Raw genomic sequence first — 23445 nt, 5'->3', positions numbered from 1 at the left:
TAAATTCTTACAATACTTCCTTTATGGAATGAAATTTCTGGTAATTTGTATTGGTCACTTTTTTAACTTGTAAGACCCACTGCATTATTAATTCATTAATAAATTCTTATTGCCCTGTTTTCAGTAAAAGTTGTTTTATTTGTTGTATTTATTTTAGTTGTTTTGGAACTGATTTATATTTTTGATACCTAAAAGAGGTTTTCGTGTTAAATATCTATTTAAAATAAATAATTTTAAGAAAAAACATTTTAATTCACATCCTCATTACCCTGCTTGGGTATAAGTAAACTAAATCCCTTTACCCTCTTATCTCTTGTTTTCGAAAAGGACTTGAAAATAAGCTTAAATGGTCCAACAAAACTTTTAGCAACATTCACATATATACACTATTAAAAAAAAAACAGGAAACTTTTAGGAAAGTGCGGACTCTCTTGCAAATGTGTTTTTTTTTTAAATTTGTTTTGAAAAACCACAATTCAATTTTTCGCCTTTTTTCAAAATTAAAAAATAAAAAAAAGTCAAAGAAACTTCCACAGGCTATTGTAATACTTTTTACAAAACTTCTGGATTTCTCCTGCGTCGGTTTTTGCTGAGTCGAAATTGCTGACGTTTCGCCAATCATCCTGTTGGCTTCTCCTTCTTTTGACTCAGCAAAAACCGACGCAGGAGGAATCCAGAAGCTTTGTAGAAAGTAAAATGAGAAATGTCGAGGTGCATAAGTTTGTATATTAGCACCATTCGGTGTATTCTATTTATCACTCTTTTGGGTAAATTACACTAATAAATAGTAATTTAAGAATAGATTACACTGCTATGTGTATAGTTATTATAAATTAGCGTCATAGTTACACGATGTGGTGAGTTATGTGAAATTGTACCTTCAAGTTACCAAAATCCTCGGTGTGAAATATACAGAAATTGGTGTGGCCTTATATGCTTTACTTAAAGAAATAAATGAACCCGAAGCTATATTTTAGTATTGTAAGTGATTGAGAATTGTTCTTGGAAATGTTTTAGAGCGATTGAGTATCCGCCCATACGCCCCACCCGGTATATTGTATCAGACGCACCCTGCTATGCCTTTATAATATTTTCACAACATATTACGAAGTTTACACTTTAATCTCCGACGGCATAGTAATATTGCTTCCAAAAATAGTGTGGAGCGGCATTAATAATTTTCTGCAAAATGCTCAAGGATGCCAAATATATCGTAGCGTCAAGGGAGGGCAAGTTTAGAACATATTTCACTTCCGTGTCCAGGATTTACGTTTTTCAATTAACTGGGAGATTTTAATAGTATATAGGTTAACCGCCTAATTACGAGTTAAAAGAGCTTCAACAGCTTTTAAAGATGATGTGTTGCAGTTTGCACATTATACAGTTAATACAGAAACCGGATCAAAAAAGTGATTCGACTCTTAAATTGCCAAGTTATTTGCTTATTGTTATCCAAGATATGAATAACAAAAATCTGCTATTAGAAGTTCTGCAGAATTAAACAGTTTTTTTTAATTATTTATTTTGTTATTTATTATTTTCAATGGACGATTAGCCCACTGAGTTTCACAATTTGTTTTTAGTTCGTTTAGAACGGGTATGTACAATAACTTATCATATAAATTACCAATTAAGTTGCTACCAGCTGCAACTTGATGACATTTTCCTGACATTTATTTGTGAGAATTCCAGAACTAGTGAATCGATTGAAAAATGACTTTTGAAATAATTTACAAACTTTTGTTAATGACTTTTTTCCTATAATGAACAAGCCCAGAAAAGAAAGACAATTAAAATATTACAAAACTCTAGCTGAGCTAACTCTCATATACAGAAGGGAGATATGTATAAGGACCAAGAAAGAAGATAGCAGAAAACAGTCTTAAGCTAAGGAATGTTTAAGAAGAGTGACAAGTTGAACAAGAAGGGAACAAACAAGAAATGAAAAGAAAAAAACGCCTAATACCTGAAGGGGAGATGATGATCCCTTTTAGGTCAAATTAGTCCATCTTCTATCTCATAATCTTATATACATTACCACCTTACCTTTTTTGGCTATTTATAAATTAGTCCGCTGACTTCAAAATCAGATATTTTACTATTCATTTTTAATCTTAATTGTATGATTTATAACTCCAAAATTTTCTTAAATTACCTAATATTAGCACTATAATTCCACCAATGATCGATGGAAACCATCGTACTTCCACTAATTATGGATTTTAATTCACAATTATTTTAAAGCGATTTTGTTTATGACAAAGAACAACGAGGTTTATTTAGATTTACAATTTCTAGTAGGCACAAGACATTTATTAGAACAAACTTTGCCAACAACTGTCTCATGTAACTAGAATTCTAAGACACGCGTAGGTCAACTACCTCTTCATTTACAGGCCACTCTCGCGATTGTTGACAATCAACATAGTTACAATACTGCCCCTATGAAATATGACTCAGTAATATCTGTTTTTCATACAGCAAAAAGTGAATTAATTAAACCTATCAACAATTAAACTGAATTATAAATACATTCACGTGTTGGGTTATAAAAAAACGCTTTTACTTAAACATTTGCGCCATATCACATTTGGTATAATTTTTAACAATTAAAATGTCAAAAATAGGGGAGCGTTTTTAACGAGCACGTGTAAAAGAGAAACATATGTATATAACGCAAACGTGTGTTTGAAATCTCGTGCATAGTACGTCAATGATCTAAGCTTCTTTCGGTCCGCGTTGATTCCGCTTCTCTGAAAGCTCCGAATACAACTTGGGCAAACAACGTCAGGGTAAATTTTCAGTAGGCTCGACTCCGCGATAGCGTGTGGCGGTTGGGCAACTAGTCGCCGATGCTGCGATCTCCGAATTTCTGCACTTAGACGTTCACCAACAACACATTTTCACAGCGTTCTGATGCATAATGGGTATTGTTTTGCAGTTTTTTATGTGCCGTTTCGGCATTAGTTTTTGCCGCTTAGTTATTTTATTATTATTATATTTAGTTATCACCCCATTACTGCATGGTAAGATTAATGTTCACTTGTCATCGCATGCCGCATATTCGTGTTTATCTTTGTTGACGAATTGTGTGCAACTAGATTCTACATGCGTCATAATAAAAAAAATTCCAAATGATGGCTTCTTTAGCTAAATTGTTTGTATAGAAGAAAATTTGTATTTTCTAAATTAGATTATCTGGCAATATTAAATAAAAAATGTATTTTATCATTACAGCCGCATTGTGGGAATGCCACAATTTATTAGCATTTTGCCCATCTTAAAAAAAATAATTAAAATTACAGACATATTTGCAACTAAATCAAAGAAAACTACATTGAATTTTGGGGTCTTTGCTAAGGTATGTATGTAAATGTACCAACGCGCTACAGTAAAATTAACAACGCATACCGAAAAGCTTCACTTATTATTATGCATTTTACTGTATTGTTAAAGTATATTCAACAAATTAATCCAAATTCACTAGCAAAATTTTCAATAAATTAAGTATATTTCTCCCAGTTGTTTATCGGAATTGCAATAAATTTTCTATGACTGTATTAATGAAATGAAGTTAAATTTTAAATTATTTGTTAAAAAAATACGCTTAGATATGGTGGTCAAGTAACAAGTAAAGTAACTTATGCATTGCACGCATCTGTCGTTATAAACAAAAATATATTATCCAAACAGTTTTCCTATAATAAAGTATAATATATAAAATAGAAAGGAAACAGTTTTTGTTGAAACGAAATTAATATAGTACAATATTGTTGATACGAATTTGAGATTCACAAACACTGTTTTTGCTATTAGCCGTTAAAATAGTATCGAAACAATCTTATTAGAAGCTGTTTTTGTACAGAAATAATTTTTGTCATAAAAAGGAAGTTTCTTTCATCAAGGATATTTAGCATTATTTTTGACCAGTTTCATTCAGATGATACCCAATCAAAATGCATTAGTTAACAATGCGAATTATCTTTTAAAAAGAAGTTTTTTTTTTAATTTAATTTAATGTTATATTAATTTTATTTCTGATTTTAACAGTCGAGTGTAGCTGAATACAAAAGTCATGTTCCCTCTTTCCTTACACCGTTGCTCCTTTGCTGTCATAATCCCCTGCGTGCTTTAATATGAATGATAAAAAGCGCAATAATTAAAAGCGAGCTTCTTTAATGAAACCTCACAACTTTCGACATCGTCACTGAAAATACCACAAATCGACGTTATCAACCGTGCAAATCATTTTATTCGATTTGGTCAAATTGAACGTGTGCACTTTGGCGTGTGTATTGTTTAATTCCTAATTACGTAATTAAAGTGATTTCGGTTGATACAAAATGCCTACGAGAAAGTGCGATTTTTTTCCATTTCTCTGATACACCAGTCTTAAGCGTATTTATCCCATTAATTACATATTCACACGTAGTATATGTAATTGCACTCTTTTTGATTTAAGAGAACGTTATACAGCTCGTTTTGAATTTGAGATATGCCGTTATCGATTATTTTTCTAAAATAGACACACTAATTTTTATTATAACACTTCACTTCACATTTTTATTCTGTATCATTGAAAACATGATTGGAAGAATGAATTCGATTTTTGTGCTATTTTAAAGTGAAATTTCAAAAGGTATTGGCTTGCCATTTTTATAAAAACAATTATAACACTGTTATTTTGGTTGTCTGTGTTAATACCAAAATGGGCATATTTAAATGAAAAAAGCAAACATAATTTAAACATTTTTATATAAAATCTCATTTTTATATTATAATTATTATTATAATTTTTTTTCTGAATGTTACAAATAAATTGTTTAATTAATTTTATTTACTGTTACTCATTTTTCCATTATTTTTTTTTAGGAAAACGTATAGAAAATATGTAATTTTCTTACAATTTTAAAAATAATGTTTTCCTTATATTAAGAAATAGTTAATTCTTAGATTAATATTTAACTTTTTTTTTAAATTTTTATGATATTTTCGTGTAGAATTATTTTTTTAAAATTCGTGCAATGCTATAACAGTATGCCTCTTCGGGCAGCCTTTTGGATGTATAGAAAATTAAATGAAACAGATATAAGTTGAGATGAGCTTTTTTAAACTTTCAAATCAATTTATTTGTGTCGAAGAACGTAGATTCAAATTGTTAATAAAGTTCTTTCATGAATATCCCGAACAATATTTTTGTCAGTATTCCATTGTCACTTTAATACTTGTTAACTGCAAATTTTATCAGAGGGAATCGGCAATTATTCATGTTTTTTTGAGCGGTGCTCAATAATTGAACACAATTTTAAATTTCATTGAAACCGGACAACCATTTTGAACCGCCGATGATTGGCACCGCGCTGGGATATCTTGTAATGGATTTTTTTCATTAAACTTTATTTCAGGCTGTAACACATGGAGCGATTAATCACGTATACCGTTGGTCTTACTAAAAGGATACCCATTTTTTTGCCATAATTAATAATCTAGTTATTTTAATTAAAAGTGCTTGTTGTAGCTTTGCAATTTAGGTTGCTATCGGTCGCATTTATCGTTTATAAATTAATAATAACGGAGAACCACGTACGCAAATTTATTTGACGATGATAAATCCTACAGTTTTCATAGATTTTATCCACCCGAAACCAGTGACATTTTTAGAACAATTACAATCCGCACTAATAATAAATCATAAAATTGCGTTACACAGTCGAAAGCTTTTATTGAAAGGGTTAATGGAAATTTTAAACGAAAGTATCCGGTTGAAAAATTTTGGTCGTAGAGATTAAATTTTTATCGTATATATAACATATCAATTTGTAGGCAAACGTTTTTGGGAAAAACGTCAGTGCCGTTTATAACGATACAGAAGTTCGATCCTGACAAGGGAATGAAAAGTCTATAAAGCACCTTTTTAAAGCGAGATATGTTTAAATGTTTGATTTTGATTGATATTAAATACGTCGATATAAAAAAGTTCTCGAATCTAATACAATTTAACAATCGAATATAACCAACGTATAGTTATTACGATCAAATAAACTTTAGCCCAGAATAATAAACCGCGAGTTAATAAATCGTTTCAAAGTAACCAGAACATAGGATAATCCCAAGTTTATTTTTGTTTTCACACCTTTCAATTACGCTGTGGAAATGTAAAGATTTGTTTATAAGTTCTTATTGCGTCACGTTTTAATTTAACTGTTTGGTTTCGCGAGGGCTATAATTCAGTTTACAATCGAAAATATGGGTTCAATTGTAACAGAGGTACAAAATGAAACAGTTGACAGATATTACCGATCAATAAATAAAATTGTTTTGGATTTTGGTATATCACACAGTTATACTGTTTATTCCACTGTTTTTCTACAGTTTAAGAGTGCGTTCAAACAAAAATATAAATTAATACCATAGGACAAACTACAAACCAATATATTTAATTTGTTTTAAAATCGTTGTTATTTATTTCAATAACATGGTTATTTGAGTAAAAATTTTGTAAGCTGTAAGACTTTTTTTGGCAATTTAACGGATTATTAAAAAAAAAAGATAATTGAGTATTCTTACTATTTTATCATTTTAGTTTTTTTTTTCAAATCTGATCGCATTTAGCAGAGTAAACTGAACGTAGGTGACTAAAGTTATGAATTTAATAATAATATTTTCCAAACATTTCTCGTACTCAACAAGCATAAATTTTATTTCAATTATGCAGAATAAGGTAAGTCTTAAACAATTAAATTAAACAATCTACAACTGGAAAAAATATAGAAGAGCTACCTACCTAGTAGTGATTTTGGCACCAATAAAATTGCCTTGTGCCTCTCTGCTTAATTTATTCATAACACAATTCTGGCAATTTTGGAAACATCCCTCGTACATTTTCTCTTCGTCTATTTTAAAAATTATAAAAGCTGCTCATGGACAAATCTAGCAGATAATTAAAATTTCTGTTTTTTTGAAATATTTTCTGTGCTATTAAAAACTATTAAATAAGATGATTAACGAATGCGTGTTTCTACTTTATCATTTGTTACTTGCGAAACTTAATTCACTTTTTTAATTAGAAATGACGAACGTCTGTGGTTTTTTCTATTCAACTGATCAATTCCCTGTTTAATCCATTTCGCCAGAATGAAAATCGAAGTGTGAACAAAGCGATAATTGAAATACGACGTAGTTGCGCAGCGGAAGTATATCATTCATGTGTATGGAATCTGTCATGTAAATTAAGGAACCTTGTCCCTAGCAGGGAAAATTTGTGAATTATTGCCGGCCGAACATTTCCATGTTAATTCATAAAAAATGCCGGTGTGGCCCACCATCAAACTTCATTGCCGCTTGTTTTCTATTTTCGATGAAACAAAGTTTAAATCGCGATTTTTCTCTCTTTTGTCCACTTCAAAATGTCCCGCTTGTACAGAAAAAACTGGGCCATTGTGTTGCGCTGACGTGCTCGCAGGGCTATTATTTATTGTTGAGCCATAAAGTTATTCTGATAACGGAGCTAAAAATAATACAAACCTTCCCACGCAATAAGTTGATCATAATACCAATAATTGCAGAAGTAATTTGAAATTCCTTTGACCATGTATAATACCTATTTTTTTAAAACCATTTATTTTCATACGATTTATATTTATCCATTAAAGGAGAATACTAAATAACACATTTTTGTTGAGGTAATTTACTTATACTATGCATTTAATTGCAAAGGAATGCTTTATACAATACTAATAAATACTCGAAGGTATATTTTGCAATGGATTTTCCATTGATAGAAGAAAACTAATGAATACTTCGGTCTATTTAAGCAGCGTTTGAATAGAACGCCTTCACCGGAAAATATTAATTCTTCAGTCAAGACGATGAATTGTCCATTAAAAAGTTATGCACTGGGAGATACATTATATATATATATATATATATATATATATATATATATATATATATATATATATATATATATATATATATATATATATATATATATATATATATATATATATATATATATATATATATATATATATATATATATATATATATATACAATAATTTTTGTAATTAAAATATATGTTTATTTAGTATTCACGTTAAGTCGACTCGAGATAAAAAAAGACAATGGACATGTCGTCAGAACAACTGATAATTTTGTTATTGTTTGCTACTTACTTATTTATTTTTTTGCCTTTTCTCTAATTTATTCCATTTTAATACTGTTTCTTATTAATATTAATGCATTTAACCTTTTCCTACTTGTCATTTATAACTTATTTGAATGGTAAATAAAGTTCTAACGTCAGTTTGCGTAATACATTTAATTGAATGCATGCACTGAGGCGATTGAAATGTTGATCTTTAACGCGTACTCGAAAGTAAGGTTTAATTAGTTGTTTAGATGAGACCAAATAACATAAAGTAAGATTTGGTAGCTTTCATTTCGAGTTGCTGAGACTCAGAAAACCAAAACTCTTTAACTAAAATTCTTTCCACCAATGTAGTCGTAATTCTATTTTGAATTTATCGAAATGTATTTCTACGGGCTAGAAACCTCATCAGCGTTTCATGAACACAGAACAGTACGAACTCCATTCCTCTCTCGACGTCAACACAAAAACTTCAAACGCAAAAGGGGTTTGTTTTAGCGTTACTGCTTCCTTGTCGCCAGAAGTAAAAACTTTTAGCAAGTATGTTCCGGTGATTTCAAAACGATTCGAACACGTATTGGCACTTTTAGAGTTTTGTACGAGTTTTTTGACTATTATTTTTGCCAACAATTGGAACACTACACTCATTTAGGGAAATGATAAAAGATCTTTTATAGAGGATTATAAAAACTATTGTAACTCTTTTTTTTAATTGTTTGCAAATATTAAAACTAGCATTAGATATTTTACTATTTCAATCCAAGATGTTTAAACTATAGACTCAGCACTTTTGTAGTCTAATTGTAAAAAGTATGAATACATATTAGGTTTAGCCTCCACAAAGTCATTTATTATGGAACGAAAAATCGGTTACTATAATACAGGGTGATCCAATCAAGATGAAGAAGATGATACATCTCAGCAAAGCGGGATTTGAATGATATTGATAGCTTAAAGTTATATAAAGTGGTTTCAAAAATAAATTCGCATTAAAATATATAATGGTTGGATTTCGACGGACCCTCTCCAATAAATTACTATTGGGTAAAGCCATTAACAAAAAATGTATTCTTACTTTAGTGACAAGGTAGGGGTGGACCACGTATATTTCTTTCTTTCTGATATATTTGCTGTGCGTTTTGAAAAAGTTCTTTTACCAGAATATAACAATGACGCGTCGAAATCATTTGTCGCTTGATGCAAAACAAATTGCGAAAAATGTGTATGAAACTTTAATCAGTAGAGAATTTATCAAACAAGAAGCTTTAAAAGAAACCTGTATACTTACAAAAACGGCAATATCGTCGATTAGTGATATTATTAATAGTGGAGAATTGAAAAAACGAATAAACATAATGATTTTCAAACTTACCGTATAGACAATAGTTATCAGGACCTAATAAGAATGAAAATATATACATACAAAATTTTCCCTAAAATTCAGTTTCATTAAAAACAAATAATCCATAAAAAACGTTGGGCAACAAATAAACTCATATTGTGGTAATATTTTCAACATGATTTTTGTCCAGTTTTTTTTTTTCAATTTTCCATATACCCAAAAAAATATTTAGCCCCACGTCTAACATTAAACATGGACTCATTCGAATGATGACATGACAGACATTTTTACCCACCCCATACAAGTATATATAGTTGAAACTGTGACGCAGTGTAATGTCAAAAGCAGGCGCGTTTATCCCTAACTAAATACTAAGTTAGTAGCAGCAACGTTCTGCCTGATTTTATTTGAATTATGATAACATGATATAAACGGGCGGGAAGTGAACAAAGTTCAAGTGTTTACGAACGAAAACCAACAGAGTGTAATGTCAGTTTATTGTTTATGTTTACGTTTAGTTTGCTTTAAAAACCTGTTCTGTTTAATTTACGAATTTCCAAACTAATCGCTCTTCAATAATAATTCATCTTCCGCCACCTACGCCGGGGCTTCGATAAAAACACTTTGCGATCGATTTATAAAAAAACGATGATAACACAGATTAAGGGTGTCAAATGTCGAAAGCAATATCGGCGATTAATCATTTAAAGGGAAGATAACAACTTTCAGCCGACCTTTAGTCACCTTGTTAAAAATAACTGAAGCGCAGAAATAATTTTCAATATTTATTGTAGGAACATTTTTGCCAATCTGATGGGCCAGAAATTAGCCTCCAGTTCCGGATGCAAAGATGGTTTAAAATCACAACCCGCTCCCTTAAAAGCAGTTTTATTGACTTTTACGTAAAGGTCAATAAAATATAATATCATTCGTTCCGAGGTTTGTTTCTAATTTAACGCGCTTTTCATCATAACAACCACAGAAATATTATCCATTAAAAAGCCCAACACACAGTTTTAATAACGGGATTCACTCTGGTTTTACGGGCTACATGAGTATTTCAAAACATAATTATCCCTAAAACAAAATGACAACTGTTATGTGGGTTTTTTACCTTTCCTATATAGGATATCCGAAATTTTATAACACCCCAAAAAATGCAAAATTTCTATTTAATCCTGTAATGCAACAACGAAACAAGATGGCATAATCTGTTTGCAGCTTTCAAAGTGTGCTGTGGTTGTATTTTGTAATTATAATTGTATTTTATTTAATTAATTAAATTACTTTAAATTTAATTACTCTTATCAAGGTTAAAGTATCATTCATTTCCCTTTACTTTACCTTAAAAGGTTTATTTAATAAAAATAATAATAATAATAACAATAATAATAATAACAATAATAATAATAATATGACTTTATTAATCAAAAGTGAAAATAATTTACAAATTAATCAAATTAGGTATTCTATGCTGGCTCAGTCTAACTTAGAGCAACTGTACTGAACCAACACACTGTACTGAATTTTGAACAAAGAATGGCATGCATATACTTTTAAAATATAATTTTAAGGAAGAATAACGCTGTTAAACAATAGTTACAAATATGTTAATTCATAAAATTGAGAGTACATACAATTAAATAATTATCAAGGAAAGTGCTGTATAATTTGTTGTATATAAAGTAAATTTTTTAAATTTAGATTTCACATTTTCAACACTTAAGTTTAATAAATCAACTTGCAAATCATTATAATAAAAACCACTCTGAGGGGGTGGAATTGGCAATTTATTCCTGGACCTGATTTGAACATTTGAACGGAGTTTTCATTTTAAATAATTTTATATAAAAACGTGGAAAAATGTTCACGGGTAAAATTAACACTAATTCTTTGCAAGTGGTGATATAGATGGGATATATGACCATACTTTCTAAAACAATATATAAAACGTATACACAAATTTTAAACTCTTTATATTCTGTTTTTGGTGTCCACATCGCGACAGAAACTGTAAACATAATCATTGTGATTAAAATGAGAGAATACTAAAGTTTCACACAAAGTTTTCCTTAGTTGGAAATTTTAAATATGTTGGTTGCTGTGAAGCATTTTTAGAGACAAAAAGTTTTTTGGAATATAATTTGTCGGTGTCGCTTAAACCTAAGATTACAATTTGTTAGTATTATATTTACAATAGGGATCAAAAAAAGTTTACCTACGACACTGAAATTGAACGAAAGGGGACGGAACTTCCAATTGTGTTACTGTGTACTTTCCTGAAACAACCTAATATTTATAGCGCGAGCTATAAATATTAGGCTATCCCATCGAGTCAATAAAATATGTCAATTTTGCGTTTTGAATGTACCGGTATATAGAAACAAATAAATCAAAACAATGAATATTTTTAAAGTATTTTTCGATTGAAATGTTGTATTCATAGGTCCTACGACTATAATATACAAATTTATTCATCCCTAAATGTTTTTCGAACAGCTCTCTTACATTTCCTTTCCTATTCAATTCGAATGTAACCTTTTTATTTGGCCGAATACATATAAACAGGAGACTTGGAACAACTAGAAAGAGGGAGACGGAAAGGAAGATGTTCTTTTCTCCCAGTTTATAATTTATGAGGATGCGTATTTGTTTGGTAAACAGATTCAGATGTTTCCTGAAGGGCTTTGCGGAATTAGTGAACCCAGATTAGTTAATTTTATTCAGGCGATTATGGTCAACGGACGTCTCAAAATGTGTCGGTTTAGTTGAGAACATTAGTTGAGGCATATCTTTTGTTATTAATTCAAAAAATTCCAGAATAATATCATGAAATTTCTAACGATGTCGTCGAGTATGCTCTATGAAGCCGTTCACATAATTTTTCATTAATTAGTTTAAAACTATTATTTCTAGGAACTTATAATCAAGAGTATTAGTATTATATAATTGGTTTACATAGAGAACATTCTGCATGATATCAAGCATTGAGGGAGTCAAAAGTCTCTGCCACTTAAAAAAAAAAAACCTGGAGTGAAGGGCCCCTTTTCAAACATGTGAATTGTACGTAGCAACATGCGAATAAATTTTAGATGGCAAAAAGTCCATTTCAAGGAATGGGATTTGGAAACCATTTGCTTGATAAAAACGCTATTAAGATGCCAGGTTTAGTCTGCAGTGAGGGGAATAATTTTAGATCTACTCGTGTTTCAGTTGTGGCACCTTCCTCTAAGGCCAATACAGATAGTTTGCGGCTTGGAATGGTGTCAAATCAAATGAATAAAACTAACCAAAAATAACTATAAACGTGGTGGAAAAGTGTCATTGAATGCAGGTAATACTGTTTTCATTGTTTATGTCAAGGGTGTTAGTATTTTATAAAACCTCTTTAATGCATCCAGTTAATGAGCATTTATCATGTATTCCTGTAAAGAAAGAGATTCGAAAGAAAAAGAAATCGAGAGAAAAACCAAAACTAAACAAAAAACTACAGTGTTTTAAAGAAAAGATCTATTTTAGAATGGTTGTAAATACTTTAAATCTAAATAGAGCTGCATTATTACATACGTCATTCACGTACAATGTTAGTAAGCTCCTTATCATCCTCGCTCAAGTTGGGGTCTAGTTTCTCAAGCAGAGCATTCCATTGTAAGATACTAATTAGCTCGATCATCTGTCAGATAAATTAAATAAAAATATGGTCTAAAACTTTAATTACACTTAAACCTAAAAATAAAAATGTGTTTTTTGTTGGGTTTCGTTGCAATATAGTTCATTCATTTATAACAAATTAACGATAAAAAAAAGTATATAATCTAGCAGTAAGCGAAAGCATAAAGATGTAAATTTGGTAACCAATTATATAATTTCCGGAATTTATATAGTTTTTTTTAACACGATATAGTCATTGAACAATTTTGCATTCAACGACTATGCCTCTCCCAATGCGCCTCTTTTAATTTAGTAAACTTAGGACACCTTGTTGATCGAAAAGTCAATTTAATTTCAAAATGCTTAATAATAATATGCAAGAACTATTGAAACGAAATATATGGAGATATCAAGGAACTCGCATTGAAAATTCCTCAGAAATCAAAAAATTATGTTCGTGACACAACATATTTCTCTTCCCTTCATTTGCAAGTCTCATTTCTTTCTTTTCTGGTACCAATTGCTGTGTATCTTCTATTGAGCCACTTAGTTGGTATCAACAGCATCATTCCTAGTAAAATAAATAATATTCCCAATTCAATATTTAATAAAGGACTTAAAATGTTTGTAATTTTTTGCAATACATTGCGATATTACGCAATGTTCAACAATTCTGTTTAATTTTCGCTGCTGGGTTGGAACTTGAATATGGAATAACCCTTTGAATACTTGCACCCACTAGTAAATTCAAACAAATTAGTAAATAAAAATGTACGCGCACACGCAGTTTTCATAATTAAGGTAAAATTAAAATTGGCGAATAATAAGAAAGGAAACTTTTTTATTGAAAGCCGAGTCTCATTACTTTCGTCATTAAAAAAATATCAAGAGGGAGAGTAACCTTTTGGAAAAGGTCTGAGTAACTCGCGAAAACACAAAAGTCTGCGCTTAGCCCTGCATCCGTTTAAAACTTTTCGTTGAAAATTTTCCGGAAATTTATGGTATGCGTCAAGGGCGAAACATTCCTGCATTACGGCGTTTTCCGGTTATTTACGTGTCGGTCTACAAAAGAACGATTTGGAACCCCTTTTCTCTGGCGCTGCTAAGGGGGGAAGGGGTTAATAATTTTTCCTTAATTTATTCTTCATTGCAAGGCAGTTCGTTTAGTAACGAAACAAACGAGACTCGTTTATGAGAGTAAGCCATTGGCATAATTGATCGGCGAATTGTCCTGAGAACTCAACGAGGTTTTTAAACATACGTATCTCCCGAGGGGAAAACTATTGGCTAAATTTTCCACACCGTAGATCCCCTTTGTTCATGAGATCCTCAGCAAGTGGTTAGCGGTTAGGTCGAGGTACATTAAATCATTCCTTAGCAGTTACGCAGCAATGTTGTAAGGTGAATGTTTCATTCTTCTTCTTTAAATGGGTACAAAAAACCTTAACGTAGGTATGTTTAAGGTAAAGTTTTTTATTGACGATATCCATACTTCCCAATTCTGTGATAGCTTTTCCAAGCAGTTTAACAACATCAAGAATCACAACAGTAGGATTTTAGATTTGCTTATTCCACACAATCTGTTTGATACTGTCAACAGAAGCCGTGCTGCACTTGGGAAATATATTAATTTTAAAGAGTGCGAAGAACTCTCTTGCAATAGTTATACTAAAAAACAATTTCCTGTACCTAACGAGCAAATTAGTAACCAGGCGTAAAAAGTGGAAAAATTTAGAAATATATATATATATATATATATATATATATATATATATATATATATATATATATATATATATATATATATATATATATATATATATATATATATATATATATGACACTATATTCCGGGATATCATCCGTTCGCTCGTTGAACTCCGACTGGAATCCTGCATCCGACTGGAATCCTGCAAATCCTGCATCCGACTGGAATCCTGCAGACGTTTCGCCAAAATCTCACTTGGCATCTTCAATGCTCGCGCTCCGAAAACACTTCGAACACACAGTGTTCGAAGTGTTTTCGGAGCGCGAGCATTGAAGATGCCAAGTGAGATTTTGGCGAAACGTCTGCAGGATTCCAGTCGGATGCAGGATTTGCAGGATTCCAGTCGGATGCAGGATTCCAGTCGGAGTTCAACGAGCGAACGGATGATATCCCGGAATATAGTGTCATCATATTTTTCCATCCGTGAATCAATACGTGAGAATATATATATATATATATATATATATATATATATATATATATATATATATATATATATATATATATATATATATATATATATATATATATATATATATATATATATATATATATATTCACGTATGGAAAAATGTGATGACAATATATTCCGGGATATCATCCGTTCTTTTGTTGAACTCCGACTGGAATCCTGCAGACGTTTCGCCAAGATCTCACTTGGCATCTTCAATGCTCGCGCTCCGAATTTTCACTATCTCATTTGGCATTTAAAAGCAGAATTAAAATTAAAATATTTACTTGAACAATGAAATATCCATTCTACTGATCAAAGATTTTATAGAATTTTTTCCAATTCCATTTTCTTTGTCCTATTCAATTATAACAAGTTTTTCAAATTAGGGCTTTATCAATATATGGATGTCAGGATTTGTATTTTTTACAGATTATATTTATTTACTTCATAAATTTTATTATGGTTACCCAAACTAGAGATGATATTATTATATTCATTATTAAATGCTGATTAAATATGAGATGGTGATATTTTCCCTTCAATAACATCCCCAGCGTCTTCTGTTTCTCAAACGAATTTTGAATTGTATTAAAAGAATTAGCGCGAAGTTTTTAAATCGCGTTCGACTCTCAAAACACAAAAGAACTCAAAACAATGAAATCCTCGACAAAAGAACACGACGCAATAACAAACACTTAAGTTGTCCTGTGTATCGTACAGGATAAGACTAGTAAGTACGTTGAAGAGTATAACTTTCTCGATGCTTAAAATGAAATACCGTGAAAGTTTTGCCCGACAATAGGCGGTATTTCATCTCCCGAAATAAGGCGCAAAATAATATAAGGATTTCGTTGAAAGAAACTGAAATTGAAAGCTTAAAAAGATTTCCTATAGCAACGGAAATTCGTACTCATTCGGCAACAGATTTCTGTACAAGAATAGAAGTTGATGTTCATTTGGATGAAATTGTTGGTTTTTGGCGGTGATCTTTGGACGGGGTGCTAAGTTTTATCAGTCTATACATCTTTAAAATATTTATTTACTTTCTTCATTTTATTTGCAACTTTTGTAGCCTCTCTTTTTATTAATATCCATACTGTCTAAACTAATGTCTAATGCGTTTTTAATACATAATTCAATATATGACATTAATATTTTGAATTTTAATTCTAAACGAATTTTCAATGTCGTTAATAAATCTTGCCAAAAAGCAAAACAAACTTCTTAGAAACATTCAGTCCCAAGTTGTGTTTATAGTTGATTTAATTTATTGAAAGTAAAAAAATGGGTTAAATATTAGATTAGAAGAAATTTTTGGGCATCCTTTACAAAATGATAAGTTTTTTATAATTTAGACAAAATGCAAAGTACATAAAAATCCGTAAGGTTTAGGTACCAAAAAAAAATTATTGAAACAGACAAATTTTCATGGTAGATTCCAAAAATGCTATAAAGTACAAAATTCATAACAATTCGTAGTATTTTTGGGACAACCTATAACAAACTTTTGCAAAATTTTTGTATTTTGGCAATAATATTCTATGCAGTGTAGCGCGATATATAGCTGTAGCGTTAAGGATTGCAAGAAAAATTTTTTAGAGATAATCACTAAAAAAAATTAATCGATTCTCTATTTCCAATACAAATCTCTCGACCCATGACAATTCTGTTTTCTGTCATACTTTTTTAAAGCAAATTCCAGAATTCGTTTCGAGTAAACAGTAGCAAGATAAATGTGTCATAAGGGGCGAGAATGGGTGGGGGAATGAGTGGATTAGTTTTAGGTACCAATTGTGTCACCTTTCGAATGAATGTCTAAAATGTTTAAAATGTTCAATCTGATCAGCGTGCATGGTTACACGCAAGCTATAAAACATTTACGATATCACAAGAAAGTTTTTACTTCTATAAATTTGGACTAATAAAGTTTTTATTGAGGGTACCGGATCGTACGAGAGAGTATAGCTATTTTCGTAGTAACATCCCTTGCGGCTTAACAATCTGTTAGAAGGTTATTGAAGATTTATGGATTTCAAGAAAGCATTTTATTGATTTACCATCCCTTACATATCGCTATATCGAAAAGAGTCGAGATGCTTTCCGTACTGAGATTTTATAAAATTTAAAATATTCGCTTGATACAATAATCAGCGAATTTATTGACAAGCTGGCCTCTGTTTCGGTATAAAAATACCTTATCTCCCGTAGGACTGTAGCTCCTATATCTATTTTTACAATACGAGGGAGTAATAGAATGTAATGTTGCAATGTCTTCAAAAACATCAGCATTCATGTCTTTGTGATAGTCTCCAGTCGATTTTGATTGAAATACTAGTAAGCCACCACCCACAGTGTTTTTATTCCTGTTTTCCCTTCGAAACTGTCTAACTGCTATGAACCATGGGCAGAGAGAACTGACGTTTTAAATGTGTAGAAACACATTGACACATGAATCACAATAACAGTTGCACTAATTCTTCTACAACTTTTGTTCTATTATACCGCCCAAGCATGCCATTAAAATGTTTATTATTTTGGTTATTCCTTAGCAAACGTGAATGTCATTTAAATAAAGTGCGACAAGGCCTGTGAAAGTCAGTTAACTTCATTTTTGAGTTGCAAAGTGAAATATAAAATATTTTATGCCTTTTGGTATTCATAACTCATACAAAATAGCAGAAATAAATATAAGAAATAAGTAACAATAAAATTAACAGTAGAAACACTAAAAGATTGTCATATCCATTTTTAGGAATTTGTAGACTGCAGAAAAGTAAAATAATTTTCATCGGGCATTTTGGAAAGTCAATTTTGTAGTTTTTAGTGATGGAATCTTGAGAAACTCAGCTAGTTAGTAGAAGCTAGAAGTAGTAGAACTATTATGTTATTCGACACCCAATTCAATTATTTATGACTGAAAGGATGCTATTTTTTTTTGTTGGGAATAATTAACTTTTGGATTTATAGAGGTCGCGATTGGTCTTCGTAACAATTTATTATTTATTTGTTTGCAGATGATGAATCGGATGAATTTACAATCCATATTGCGAGATATAGACCCGAGGAATTGCACAAGTTAGCATCCAAGACAAAGTTTACGAAGAAAGAAATCCAATTGATGTATAGGGGTTTCAAGCAGGTAATAGATAGACAGATACTTTATTTATTAATCCCATGACAAAGCTAACAATATATAATTAGTCAATGATAACAGCAATCTTGGTTTAGCAAAATAAATTCAGAAAGTGTGTCAAAGTATTCAGTCAACTACAATTCGAATTTTCTTTTTCGGGTGAGTTTTGGAAAGCCTCTGCTAGTGAAATTTGGTTTCTGGTATTACGACTATAACGTCTGTAGATATAGAAAAATGTTTCAGCTTTGCTAAATTTTCTTAATAAGTTGGTAAGGTCGTATTGAAATTAAAACTTTAACAATAATCACTATGGCGGAGCACTAATATTGAGGACCTCTTATTCGAACTATCAGATCCTCTATCACTAAAGTTTCATCATCCCATGTCTCATTTTCCATAAACTTCCGACCTGCCATCCGCCATGAATCACGATGTATGTATTATCAGTTTCTCATCATTATATGTGGTCGGCAAATCCCCACCTGCCCGGTAATTATCCAATCCCATTTATGTTAAACCAATAAATTCACCGATAAGATCAAAATCGATTTACTAATATTCCCAAAATATATTCTGTTCGCGGTATATTGTGTGGAAAATTGGCATTAAATTGGCTCTGCAAAAGGCAATTAATGAGTTATTTCGCCCACTATACAATTCGTTAAATTCGTTAATAATTTCCATATCAAAAATATTTTTCCTACTTTCGTAATTTCGACCACTTTAAGTATGGTTCTATATATTGCGGAGTAATAATAAGAATGAATAAATCTAAAGCATTCTTCTACAGTATATCGTTCTATTTCTACAAGTAAATTAAAAATTATTTTCTGTTACATTTTTAAATCTCTTATAAGCTTCCTGAGACTCAGTGTTTTCAAAAAGTTTTTAAGACGAACAGTATACTTTCTTGTATAAAGATTGAAGCTAAAGTTAAAATTTTGTTTTCTTTAAATTTTCCCCTTCACTACTCTAGAAAATTTAGCTGCAAGAAGCTGCAATAATTCTCTCGTATTACTGACGAAGAATCTAAATGTATGCAAGTTCGTTGGCTTTACAATCGTAGCCTTACGGTAGAAAAAATTGCGGAAAGAGATTGCAGAATAAAATCAGGAAAACCAGCGAAAATCCTTAATAATTCTATTGTAAAAAAGAAATACCCGCCCTTGACATAAATTTGTAAACAGTGTTTGATTTGATTTGAAATTCAAGAATGTGATTACGCCCCCTGGCCGCCATTCTAGATATCAAAAAACAATTTCCATCATTTTCTCTTGCCGTTTTTAGTCATAAGTTTTTTCATCGCAAGTATTTATAACAATTATTTTTGGAAACAATGCCCTTCTTCATTGGACGGTACTTTTTAATATAAGAATTTCGCTTAATTTATTTAGGGAACTTCTTTCTTGTATTTATGGTAGCGAACGGATAACCACTGGAAAACAGCCTAAATTGACTTAAAAACGAGTTGTCCTACTTGAATGAAAGGGACAAACTTATGGGGTGAGCCCATTACCCGCCAGTATAAACTGTTATTCTTTTTTTCCAGGAATGCCCAACCGGAATGGTGGATGAAGAATCGTTCAAACATATATTCTCCCAATTTTTTCCTTTGGGAGGTGAGTCGTTTCATATCTACTAACTAGTTGTTTTATTTATTGTCATTCTACTCTCTAACCACGTATATTGCTTTTCGTACAAAGGAAACGTTAGCTATACAAAGGGCAGGTAAATATAGTAGAAAATGTCTCAGCCATTTATAAAAAAAGTCAACTGATGGAAAATGTGACGCTCTTGAATAGAAGTTGCCGAGTATTAAACAGGAATGAGATAGCGATGAAATTGCCAGCCGCTTTATAATATAATAGAAGTTGCAAACGAGAATTTTTCAACATCTGGTAATAAAATGGATATTTTCCTTTCGAAGCAACTTACTTTAAAGAGCTGATATTGCACACGAAAAAAAGGAAAACCGGGCGAAATCTCAGTTGCTGGTTCGGTTATCTGTCGCAGTATTAAATTAGATTGGAACTTTCAGAATGCATAAATATTCAGGGAAATTATTCATCGTCCGACTACTGAACTAAATCAAGTCTAAATGGTACATCGGGTTCTTATACGAATGAAAATTCATTCGCTAATTTGATTGGAAACGTGAATAGCCCTTTGAATTTTAAAATACCTTTGGTTTAGTTACTCTGCAGGGTGTTCCGAGATTATTCGTGAATATTTCAAATGTAAAGAGTGTCTTTGATAATTGTTATGGAACAATTATTTACTTAAGTCAATTCCGATTTTAAATCACTTTAATTAAGCTAAACTAAAATTTTTACAAAAAAAAAACAACAGTATTATAATTTATTATAAGATCAAGCAAATAAAAACTTATATAGAAGTAACAACAAAATGGACTCCAGTCGTTGTACTGCGAGACACCCTGTATTTGTGACTACTCAGCCGAAACTTTCCACAACTGTTTATATTCTCGTCAGCTGAACATTGTGTAAAGTTTGCAGAAAACGTTACTAAAACCCATAAATTTCGATTGCACTCCAAGCGTCTAAACTTTTTTATTATTTAACCACTGCAAATTTAAACTTGCAGGATTATTTTTGCATCAAAATCTCAAATCTCATATTATGAAATTTTTACTCATCGAAATAAAATTTTAATCAACTCAAATCAACCGAAGTGTGACACCAAGATCAAAATTCCTTAAAATCAAAATTTTCGGACTTGCAGTTTATTTTAAAGTAATTTTTGAAAATCGAATACACTGTAAATTTGTCCCTAACAAGAATATCTCAAACAAGTATACCCCTCATTGGAGAGTTGAAAATACCTTTTAAACGAAGTATCTCATGGGGTATTTTTTTTATGCAAGAAATGGGAGGAAATATGGCAACTTAAATTAAATTAATTTTTCTAGTCAGAACTGAAACAAATTGGCTGCAGTATCTCGTTTTAAGGTTTAATTACTGTTTCAGTTAATGTATTTACTAATAACAAGATCATAGATAATAGATGGATTTTACTTCATTTGCAAGCAAGATTTCGATCATTTAAGGAATTCGCAAGTAATGATAAAAAGAATAAAAACTCGTAATGGATTTTTTAAAATTGATTGATCTGATATAAATAAAGTTACACTGGGTTTAATAGCAACATAGATAAATATAAAATAAAAATAAAATTTTGTAAAGCGAAAAAATTAATTAATATAATATGAATAGAGAACATAAGTTAAAATAAAAACTAAAGTAGTGAACACAAATACTCAAAAAATTGAATTTAGAATTTCTAAATCCCACCATTTGATGTCGATCTGAAAGAGAATATTTTTATATTTATTTAATAAAGAAACCAAAATAATTATAGATACTAATTGTAAAGAAGGACGCTCTGTGCATGTTTTTCTAAAATTGATTTTATTGTGATCTATTTCTCATAATTCAAATAAAGACGTTAACTATTACTATTATTATTACATATTATTATTATTATTATTTACATTATTACTTTTTTATACATTTTTATCTATAACCTCTGACTATCCTGACACTAAATAAAGTAAAAAACGATTTAGTTTTTATTGTTAAAGAGACCTTTTATTTTATCGGGGTGGTAATTTTTTTTTTGTTCCAGATGCGACAAATTACGCGCATTATGTGTTTAACACGATGAAACAGAAGCAGTCAGGAAAAATCAGCTTTGAGGTAAAAGATAAAATACATCTAGGCAAAAATGAGCATCGCATGGTGTTCCGGTGTCGTTTTATCTTGTTAAAATGATAAATTGTAGCCTATTCTGTTATTAAAACACGATATCGGAAGGTATAAAGCTTTACGGTGACATAGATTCATTGGTTTGGTAATTAAAATGTGCCAGTCACTTAATTTGATGGTGTTTCATACATGTTATGCCTGCATGTGCTAGAAGGGCCTTTGTTTTCGCCTGCCTTTTTAGCATAATATTAAATAAGGCTTGGAAACTAAAACGCTTCTATCTACAGAAAGTCGCCACTAACTCGATATACAGGGCGGACCGGTACACAACGAAAAATTTTCGAAGTCACTTTTCTGTCAATATATTCTGAAAAATATTGTGACTACTGGTATACCATAGATATTTAAGTATAAAAGATTTACTTACAAAAGACAAGAAAAAAAAAGGATATTATTCAATTGTACCATAGCTACACAAGACTAGTGATTGTTGTAAGCCTATAATTTTCTGTTGCTGTATTGCATCCCTTTCTAAGTTACTTTTGGTTGAAACTGCGGTCCCATTTCTCATTCCAACTCTTTAAAATGAATAACCGCCGAGTATTTTCGACGCTTATTTGCCATCCCGTAAATAAACTGAACACTGAAAAAACTCTTCTCTCTCTCTCTCTCTCTCCTTTTATTTTGTCTCAATAAGCGTATACGTTATTCATATTAATTTATTTTACTAATAATCGTAGCTCCATCGATGTGAGAATTTTGCATCTGTATTCAATCGTTGCGCGGCATGTTGCATTCAATTGCTTTCCAGAGGATTGCCGATTGCGATTCTGGCCGCATGTAATATATTAACACCCGTCGCATTGGTCAAAATGACTCACGTATTCGGCTTCGAGAGACTGCTGATTCGGTGGCGCTTTTTGGAGGAGTCCCGTCTGGAATGTCAAACGTTTTAAATGTGTAAATGTGTGTTAACAAGTGGAAGCTACAAAGCTCGCCCTTAAAATTGTTCAAAATGTGGTTTTCAAATCCGCTATGTTTAATATTATGTTTTTGTTGCATTGCTCCATCATTTGATTGTCGTTTTGCACGCATTATATAAGTACGAAAACTCCAAAAGGCCACTAGAAAGAAAAAAATGGCGTTTAGTTTGTCTGAAACACATGTCAGAATTTCCAACAAATCAGAATTTTTGAAAACATTTGTCGTTAGGAAAGTGCAG

The 23445-nt window shown here is 31.0% G+C and overlaps 1 protein-coding gene across 1 annotated transcript in view; it reads left to right on the top strand.

Annotated features, from left to right (window-relative positions):
* The first annotated feature begins 2813 nt into the window (after nucleotides 1-2813).
* Nucleotides 2814-23445, top strand: part of LOC132708854 (Kv channel-interacting protein 4-like) — a 30440-nt gene continuing 9808 nt past the window's right edge. Inside the window, exons 1-4 of the mRNA XM_060681490.1 lie at nucleotides 2814-2927; nucleotides 18380-18504; nucleotides 20048-20117; nucleotides 22144-22214. Coding sequence (XP_060537473.1) covers nucleotides 2924-2927; nucleotides 18380-18504; nucleotides 20048-20117; nucleotides 22144-22214 — 270 coding nt within the window. The 5' untranslated portion in view covers nucleotides 2814-2923. The remainder of the gene's footprint in view (nucleotides 2928-18379; nucleotides 18505-20047; nucleotides 20118-22143; nucleotides 22215-23445) is intronic.

Source organism: Cylas formicarius, unplaced genomic scaffold (genome assembly GCF_029955315.1).
Source record: "Cylas formicarius isolate icCylForm1 unplaced genomic scaffold, icCylForm1.1 PGA_scaffold_12__32_contigs__length_19106922, whole genome shotgun sequence".
NCBI lineage: Eukaryota > Metazoa > Arthropoda > Insecta > Coleoptera > Brentidae > Cylas > Cylas formicarius.
The sequence above is the reverse complement of the archived record's forward strand: the minus strand, read 5'-3'. Positions and strand labels throughout refer to the sequence as shown.